The sequence below is a fragment of the Agrilus planipennis genome, unplaced genomic scaffold (genome assembly GCF_000699045.2).
Source record: "Agrilus planipennis isolate EAB-ADULT unplaced genomic scaffold, Apla_2.0 scaffold116, whole genome shotgun sequence".
NCBI lineage: Eukaryota > Metazoa > Arthropoda > Insecta > Coleoptera > Buprestidae > Agrilus > Agrilus planipennis.
Genome location: NW_020438978.1, coordinates 47046 through 56905, shown reverse-complemented (window position 1 = coordinate 56905; position 9860 = coordinate 47046). Strand labels below are relative to the sequence as shown.

General features: G+C 32.4%; 2 protein-coding genes across 2 annotated transcripts in view; one reads left to right on the top strand and one right to left on the bottom strand.

The window, feature by feature from the left end:
- LOC108735582 (DNA topoisomerase I, mitochondrial) overlaps window positions 1-3106 on the bottom strand; it is a 7845-nt gene extending 4739 nt beyond the window's left edge. The window contains exons 1-4 of the mRNA XM_025975521.1: window positions 2895-3106; window positions 2053-2632; window positions 1139-1407; window positions 648-916 (exon numbers count right to left, since the gene is read on the bottom strand). Of these exons, the coding sequence (XP_025831306.1) occupies window positions 648-916; window positions 1139-1407; window positions 2053-2632; window positions 2895-2936 (1160 nt within the window). The 5' untranslated portion in view covers window positions 2937-3106. The remainder of the gene's footprint in view (window positions 1-647; window positions 917-1138; window positions 1408-2052; window positions 2633-2894) is intronic.
- A 1196-nt stretch (window positions 3107-4302) lies between these two features.
- Window positions 4303-9860, top strand: part of LOC108735590 (LIM domain-containing protein jub-like) — a 9347-nt gene continuing 3789 nt past the window's right edge. The window contains exons 1-2 of the mRNA XM_025975508.1: window positions 4303-5167; window positions 5232-5528. Coding sequence (XP_025831293.1) covers window positions 4643-5167; window positions 5232-5528 — 822 coding nt within the window. The 5' untranslated portion in view covers window positions 4303-4642. The remainder of the gene's footprint in view (window positions 5168-5231; window positions 5529-9860) is intronic.

The following is a 9860-nucleotide window of genomic DNA, read 5'->3' as shown; positions in this document are numbered from 1 at the left end:
TCTGTGTTCTGTCGGAGCTGTCTGCGACGCGCTGATGAGATCCAGAAAGATCGAAATCGCGATCCGCGTCTGGCAGTTTCGACAGAATACAGACCACTTCGAATTATTTTATTCGATTATGGTAACGTGCCTATCACGTAGTGGTTAGCTACGCCGGGATTCGTTTCAGCAAGTAGATATCCATATATTTAAATGGACCTCGTTGGAGCATACGTAATCCTAAAATGTAGCATTGTACTACGGATGGCGTTTACCGCGCCATTTGTGGTATTTTCTAGAGCAATGTTGTTTTTATATCACTAAACGAAAGTGTTGAAGTTTTCTTTGTGGCTTTGATATATATGTATTACTGTATATTTTAATGATTTTTTTAAGCATATTTACATGAGTATATTTGCTATTTTTTTTATTACCGCTCGCAAATATTTAAGGATGTAGGTTGTTCTAGTTTTAGGGAAATGCGAAGATTAGCTCAGAATAGGAAAGAGTGGAGGTGCGTGTCCAGCCAGTCTTATGACTGACGACCTCATGATAATGATATGATGGAGATAATCCGAACTCGAGTAATAATCACATACATAAAATTTTCTGTGTAATGTAATATAATTGCAATTTTTAAGTTATTAATAATAAAATTATTTGCATACCATTTCCAAACTTCCTGAGTCTCTTCTTCTTTCTTTTTTTTACTTCCTTTCTTTAAATTTGGAGATATGTCAAGAGTCTCCTTCTTTACTTTTTTATCTTTTTTCTCCTTTTTTATTGGTTTATATTCAGTTTCATCATCCTCTGTCCTTTTTCTTTTTTTCTCCTTATCCTTTTCCTTTTTAATTTTTGTTCTTTTGGCCAAAGGCACATCGTCGTCATCATCTTCTGACTCAATTTTCCGTTTCATAGAATTTTTTGAACAATTTGCCTATAAAATTCAGAACATTACTAATCAACTCCTTTAATAAAATTTACTTATATTGATTATCTATTTGCACTTAAAATTTAAGTAAAACGCCAAAATGAACATTTTTAATTACATTTTGGGAAATAACTGACAGTTAACATTTTCTTTTGTAACCTGATAATAAAAATTGTTTATCAATTCAAAAATATTTGAAAAAATACAAAAATATAAAAGCATTTATACCAGTGGCAGATCATCATCGTCATCATATTGTTCTTTTTTAACTCCCCTTTGTGGATCATCAGCTTCTTCTTCTGCATCAGTAAATTGAGGTTCATCTTTAAATTGTGACAAACTATAGTCACAACTGCTTGCTGTTGAATCATTGTTAAAATCATCAGCTTCTTCTTTTATTACAAGTTTATGTTCATCATCATCTACAGATTCTTCTTTGGCAGATTCAGAATCATATTTAAATTCATTTTTTAGTTCTTCTTTTGGAAGTAAATCATCTACAATTTTTAAATTTACTATAGTTAAAATGACTAATATAAAATTAATTTAGCTATATTAAACATATAAAATAATAAATACACACATACTGAATTGAAATAACCGTCAAAATTTTAAATATATTTTATGTATCTACTACAGGAACATATATATATATATATATAGGACTAAATAAGTATTTAAAGGAAAAATATGTAAAATAAATAAGACAAGAAATCATTAGAAAAAGAAAAAAAATAAACAAAATTTCAGTGGTGACAAGTTATTAACATATTTGTAAGTAATAATAGCACATTCGGTGGAGTTTATTAGATATTATCAGTATTAGGAATGCTCACATCCCTGCTCCCTGTTCAGTAAGTTCCATGGTTTAGTTATTTAAGAAATGAAACTTAGAAGAGAAAGATGAATTTGCAATGTTTCTAAACTAATAAAAGTTCATGAGGGCAGCAGCAAGTATTTCTAAATGCAAATAAATTGTGGGCATTAGAATTATTTTATAAGCAAATAGAGAAAAATTATTGGGATTATTAAGTTGAAATGTTAATTAATTGGGTATGTAGGTAATTTCAAATTAAGTATTTTCTGTACATATTCTAACTCAGATAGGTATGTATGAAAGATCGAATTAATAAAAAAAGTACCTTCATTAACTCTTTCAGTTCTTTTCTCTTTATCCCTTTTTTCTTTACTTTTTGAACTGCCATGCTTTTCTTTGTCCTTTACTTTTTCTTTGTCCCTGTATTTGTCTTTAACTTTATCTTTATGGTGGTCCTTATCCTTTGATGAACCATGTTTTTCTTTATCCTTATGTCTATCCTTTTCATTTTTCTCCTTATCCCGGTCTCGTTCTTTATCTTTGGATTTATAGTCTTTGTCCCTATCTTTTGAGCTTTTGTGATCTTTATTTTTTGAAGATGAGCTAGATTTTTTATCATCTTTATTCTTTTCCTTGTATCTTTCTTTGTCACGTTCTTTTTCTCTATCGCTTTTTTTGTTTCGTTCCTTTTCTTTACTGGGTAACTTATGTGAACTGTGTTTGTCATTCAAATTAGAGGAATGCCTATCTTTGTCCTTATTAGTACTCTTATGATCCTTATTTTTAGATTTATCACGATCTTTATCCCGATGCTTGTCTTTGTGGTCCGATTTATGACTTTTATGTTTATCTGAATAACCGTTACTTATTCCATTCACATGGTTACGTTCTTTATTCCTTTTATTCTAAATATGAAATAAAATTTCATATTAATATATCAGTAAATATCATATATTCTTACAACATCAAATTAAAAGTCATGCTAATTTTTAAAATTACATGTAACTAAAATGAAATGGCATAATATTGTACGTGTTTTTGTAGGATTTTCTGACGCCATTTTGGGACTTAGAAAAATTTCACACATTTACAAACGCTCAGTGATTACAGATTTCAACGCCTCGATATAGAAATGGTGTTTATAAGTCACAAAAATCGTCTACTTACTGAATCAGAAAAGTCTTCGTTTACAGAATTTTCTACATCCATAACTTTTTAAAGACTGCGTTTTTAATACAGCTTAGTAAAGTGCACAAAACCACGAAACATACACACGACAAATGCGACAGTCGACAGGCAAGTCAGTTGCCTCCTGACTGACTCTGACTGGCATAGATAAGGGATAAGAACAAGACCGGATAAAACTGACTGGTTATTGCAACTAATATGTGACTGGTACTGGTTATACCATAGAGAGTAGAAGAAGGAAATAGGAGATACATCTTTAACTCTCTTGTGTCAAAAAATGTAAAAAAAGTTGCATTTTCGAAAAAGTCGCGATTAGGAAGTTTTACCAAAAATTGAAGAGGCCTGTCGAGACAACGTTATCTTTCGTTTTTCTTAATTAATTTTTTATGTTTTCTAACGCTTTTAGCTCTTTGAATTAAGACAAAGAAAGCCATTTTTTTCTAGACGGCATATTCTGAATCATTCTTGTACAGAGTGGTGAATCTAATTAATAATAGAAGTGTTAATTAGACAGCAAAAAGCTAAATAAAAGTAGTAATAGTGCGAGAAGGTGTCTAAATACGTGACAATAATTTAAAAAATACTCTCTTGTAGGGAATCAAAAAACTTTTAATTAAAAAAAAAATATTGTTCTAGCTGTAAAACTGACCGCGATAGAACAGAAAACCGAAAAAACACTAAATATTTTTGAGCTGCAAATTAACACAGAATCACCAACTTTCATACTAAATATACATTTTTTTTATTTTGTATACGTTGAGGCATTTTTCGCTATATTATTGTAAGTACAATTTTCACAATTTTACAGTGACTGATAACCTCTGCCTCCCTACGGGCACTTCCTTCAGTTGTGTTGCCACAAATTGCGATAAGTATTGCTAGTTTTAGTTATGTTAGTAGTTTTTAATTCTTATTTCCACTTTCTCACCAATGGCGCACGCGTAGTAGTATCAATAAAAAATTAAGTATAGGTTATTAGTACTAATAAATAATATAAAGATAAATTCCACCTGCTATAAATAGTTAAGCATAGATAGCTAATTCTTCAAGCACAAATGACGCGCAATCGTTCGGCAAAAATTAAATTATGATATCTTCAGTAGTTGTTTAGTAAATCGATATTGAATAACCTCTTGCACCTGAAACAATTTTCCTTTTTGTCTAAAAAGACTAGTGGGCGCACAATTACTCTACTTACATATTTAGAACCCGCAAACGATGCAAAATTTATTCGTAAAGTCTTAATCAGAGGATTATTCGTATCGGGTGCCAGTTTCACATGGCTGAGGTATTCATATGGTTTATAAGTATTATTCATAGGTTGTCTATGATGCATAGCATAGATATTTTGTCTATGTTAGGTATCAATAGGTATCATACGTCTTGTCAATGTATATGTCGTATAGTCGTATTCGTATGTCATAAAAACAAAGCAGCTACCATGCAGCTAAAGGAGTTGTTATTATACCGTTTTATTCAGTAATATTGATTTTGGTCTTTCTTTCACTAGTAATTCAAAGTAATTGCGTTGTCTTTTGTGTTAGTTTAGTTAGTGCTTACACGGTCAGTGTTGCTTACAGTTACAGTGTAAAGGAACAGGTGATACACCCCTTATCCCTACACTATGCAGAAACATGAACCAGAATTTGTTAGTAAAACTGTAATATGAAATTACTATAATTATTGGTATTTATGGTTGATATATTGCTAAGTAGGTAAAGACTATCATGGATCAATCATTTATAACTAAAATTCAAAACTTATCAATGAGTAGTCGAACTGATTTGGCTCCCCAAAGCAAATCCGATTTACAAGCCGATTTACATCCAATAAAACCGTTTCATAGGAAACAAGCTTCATTAGATTCGACAGAAGCTTTTTCTACTGAATCCTCTCCAAGTCATGTCTTAAATGACTATACATTTTGTGAAAAAGATATGGTTCATTCTATTTCAAAAGAAGAAACAAATCCATTGGAAGAAAATGATGTGTACGTTCAGTGTGCTAAACCTAAAAGTGCAATTTATAAAAATTCTGATTTTGAAAATTCACAATCGTTTAATACACCACTTTATGAAAATATAGACTATTATATGAACAAGTCTCAAACAGCACCGTATTATCATGAAATAAGTGGTAACAAGGAATTTCAAAAAGCTCAACCTCAAGTTCCTTCTGGAAATAAAACAAATAACAGTAATTTAGGAATAGAGAATTTGTCTGTATATGAAAATGTTCATGAATTGTCAAAGGTAATGAAACTTGAAATGTATACTTGTTGTCATCCAAATTTGCAAATGCTTAAAATAATTGTAGGTTTCTATGAATGAGACAGCACGTCAACCTCCACCTCCATATTCTTCTTACCCTAGACATCAGCAATTTTATTCTTCTAAACTATCAAATCATCTGTGCAAAGCATCACCTCAGATACCAACTTCAAAATTGCCAATAAAAAATCTAACACAGCAGCAGTTGGATGAAATAAATGCATCTGATTATGTTTGTATGACTGGAAATATTTCACAGCAATTTCATACATCTACAGCAAAAAATTATGAAAGAGCACCTGCTACTGGCATCGCTGCTGTTCCATTAAGTCCTAAAAAAGAGGTATAACCTTTTTATTTGAAACTAAAATAAAAATATAATATGTGGAGTTAACTATAATGTTTGAGAATATTTGCATCTGTAATTAATATGATGAAAATTTTACAGATAGAATGGTCTTGGTAATTTGTTACTTTATAAAGTACTAGATTTTACCCTCGGCTTCGCTCGCGTTAGTGTCCTAAATATGTGTCAAACATCATGCGACTACCACATAATCTAATTTACAAAATTTCATGATAATCGATTGAGTAGTAGGCGTGAAATCGATGATATTAAACTAATTTTATATCCCTCGAAAACAGTATTTTTTTTTCTGGATAAAAGGTCCTTTTCTGTACTCCAAACAATATATCTACAAAATTTCATGATGATCGATTGACCACAATTTTTTTTTCTATCCCTCAGGAACAGGTTTTTTTTCTGGATAAAATGTACCGTATGTGCTTTTCTGTACCGCCGAAAATGTGTGTACAAAATTTCATGTGTTTGGTTGAGTAGTTAAAGTGTGAAAAGATAGCAAACAAACAAACTGGCATTCGCATTTATAATATTAGTTAGGATTAGCTTTTCTCTCTGTCTCTGCTCATGTGGATGTTTTAATGTTAATAGTTAGTGGTTATAAATAAGTAGTGTGATGCTTATCTAGCTTATATACATATAAGGAATTTAATCATGATTATTGAATATTTCAGAATGAAACTCATGAATCTATATCTACCCCTGTCTCCTTTAATTTTCTCAAACGTTTCATGTCCACAATGTAAAAATCTCTAGAACATTTACTTTTTCTCGAATTTATATAAACTGTTGTTTCATGTTGACTTTCGTTGACTTTTCGTAGCCTTGCATCACAATTCTTTTACTCTACCTTGGTAGAGTACTTTACAATCTTATGAACCTTGGCCTTGAGTTGCGAGGTGACAAAGTTCCGCTAATTTGTTCATTTTTACATTTCTACCACGTAAAAGCATCGTCAGTCACTATCGGGGCTCCGTCCTTGGTTTAACTTAAATAGCCAGGTACATGATTGATAGCCTAGTTGTAGTCAATGTTTTTGTAATGTACAGTATGAATGCAGTAAGGTACCTCTGTGGCAGAAGAAGACATTGTATTTTATAATAAAAATAATACGTGAACAATAAATAAACAAATAAGTATACAGTAAGACTCTGCTTAACACAAGGGATACGTTCTAATAATTTCCAGTGCTAAATGAAGTAGCATTATTAGAAGATTACTACATTTATTGTTGCCTCTGTGTTTTTAGCGTTTTAATTATTTTATACAGTTGACCAATATGTTCTGTTATAGTGGCTAAATCCTAATACTTTAAAACATATGCTACGTTTTATAGAATCATCATTAAGGGAGGCAATGATAGGGTTTGTCCACACATTGACGAAACGAACACGGGACATGTGAGACGAGCTTCATACGAGATACGTACTATTCTCTATTCGTAGACGTTGAAGTCGTACTGTGGCGAGTCATTTTTACGTACATCTGTGAGGCAGTGGGAATCGTGCGTTAGTACTCAAATATGTTTTCAAATTTTACGATCACTGCTTTAGCTACAGTAGCGTTAACACTAAAGGAAGAGAGATCGTGAACTACGAGGTAACGCGTAACGTGTACGTGTTCAATCACTTTTATATAAATTTGATCGAAACCTAAATAATTTGTACATTTCAGAAGTTATTAACTTAATTATATTAGTCCAAAACGACCCCCTATTTCTTAAACTTTCTTTCAGTTCGCCCAGCCCACCCCTATCGTCATTCACCAACTAATGGCAGTTCTACTATCTCACATCCTCCTAACACATGTTTCAGACATTCTACCTCTCTGTCACTTATTCTACTTGCTTGTCCTCTTCTTTTTTCTAAAATTTGCATTCCCCGTACTCAATCCCTGTCCTAAATTTTGTTATCACGTTTATTCCATTCCCTTCTAAATATCTTAGTATATCTTACTAAATCTACAAACATCAAATATACTCGTTTTTTTCTCCAACAGTATCAGTATCATATTTTTTAGCATGTAAATCGTATCTATCACCCCCTTCTTTTTCTGAAACCAAATTGCGTCTTGCTTAATACCTACTTTCTAATAATTTGCTCCTATAGACTATTTCTTATCATTTCGTGTATATTTTACCCCGTATTCATAATTACAATACATCTATAATTTTCCACACAATCCTTTGTCCCCTCTTAAATACCATTCCATGCTTCCGTCAACACATTCTCTTTCCATATCTATTCCATAATTTTGTACAATTTTTCCAATACCAAATCTGTTGCATGTCTCCCCAGGAATTCCCTGTAGTCCCACCGCTTTTTTCGTTTGAGCGCCTCTATTCCTTTTATAATTTTCTCTGTTCCTAACCCTTTCTCTTCTTCCTGATTCCTTTCCTCGAGTATTCCAAACACTTCTAACCATCTCTTCACTTCCTTCCAATATCCTTTTCAGGTGTTAAATCCATTCTTACAATCTTACCACTCACTTGTGCTTTGTTACATTTCCTATATCCATTTATAATTCTCCAAAACCGCTTCGTACGTTTCGTAGCCTTTAAGTCATTTATTAATTTTACACTGGATTCCTTATTTTTTTTTATCTATTCTCTACTCATCTCCACACTGATCCCTTCTCCATTAATTCAATATATCTTCATACTCCTTTTTTCCAAAAAACCCTCGTTTCACCATTATTCACACCTTTATTCTATTAACTCTCTCATCATCATCATTTTAATCATATCTTTCCAGTCCTCTATTTCTTCAACCTTTTCCCTTACTCTCTTCCTAAACTCCCCTATTGCTCTCTTCCCCCAATCAAACAGTCCCTTATGTACGATTTCACGTCTCCATTCTTTTCTTTCTTTTAGGACAATTTCTAAAGGTAAGGGTATCTCAGTCTATCATTTCATTAACTTAAAAATTCAGTATTTGTTCCCATTCCCTACCATTTGTAATCAGGTAATCTGTAACAGATTTACACCTCGTTAATAAATAAACCTCCGTCCCTCTAAGATTTGTACTGTTTTTAATCACCTACAGCTTTTTTTCCCACTTCTCCATTTTTGCCCTATATACCTTTTTAACTTTCTTCCTTTACTTCTACCTTCTGCCCCATCTTGTCTTTTATAAATCTTTCCAACTCCCTCTTTTGTTTTTTTATTCTCTTCTTTTCTTTTCTTTGCCAGTTCCATTTCCATTTTTTTATTCTTTTCTTTTGTTCCTCTGCTTGTTTCTCCATATGCTGTTCTGTCTCCAGCTTCTCTAGTACCATTTCCTTTATTTCTGCTTTCATCATTTCGTTTTAAACCATTGCTTACAGTTTTTTTATTATACATTGCTCCTTTATTTCTTCCATCTTACTAGTTCTTCATGGTTTTGTAGCTCTTCCATTTCTTTCCTTTCTTTCTCCGTTAATTCACTCTCTTCTTTACTTTTTAAATATTCCAACGGCTCACTTATTCTATTAATTTCTCTTTTATTCCTCTGTATAGTATTTTTATTTAGCTCCCTAGTCTGTTGTTTTTTGTTTTCTTACCAATTCCGGGCCTTTCACTTTTCTTTTCTTAACTTTTTCTTTTACGTTGTTTTCCATCAAAAACTCAATACAAATCATTAATCGATTTTTTCTTCGCCTTTACACGTTATTAATGAGATGTTTTGCTAATAGATTAACTCCTGCTGTGCTCGGTTTGGCCCCTTGGAAAGCACACAAGCAGGTTAACTCCCCTTATTTAAGATTTGCACACTATACAAACACATTTCTTTATTCTATTAACTGCATTCATGTCCTCGCTTTACTACTCTGCCTCATATATCCCACAGTATATTAAAAAACTATACAAATATTTTAAGTTCGACATAGCAAGGTCACATTTTGACAAACCGATACATTTTGCCGAGGGTTCTGATGCTTCTGGGGAAGCAAATCCGAACTTGAATGAAATATTTGTACCTTCTCTTTACATTAATGTCGAATAAAATAATTCGAAGCAGTCTGTATTCTGTCGAAACTAACAGACGCGGATCGCGATTTCGATCTTTTTAGATCTCATCAGCGCGTCGCAGACAGCTCCGACAGAACACAGATCAACTTTTACCTGCTATCTTAACAGTACGTTTTAGAAAATACCACAAATGGCACAGTAAACGCCATCTGTAGTGCGATGCTACATTTTAGGATTACGTATGCTCCAACATGGTCCATTTATATGGATATCTACTTGCTAAAACGAATCCCGGCGTAGCTAACCTCAACGTGATAGACACGTTACCATAATCGAATAAAATAATTCGAAGTGGTCTGTATTTC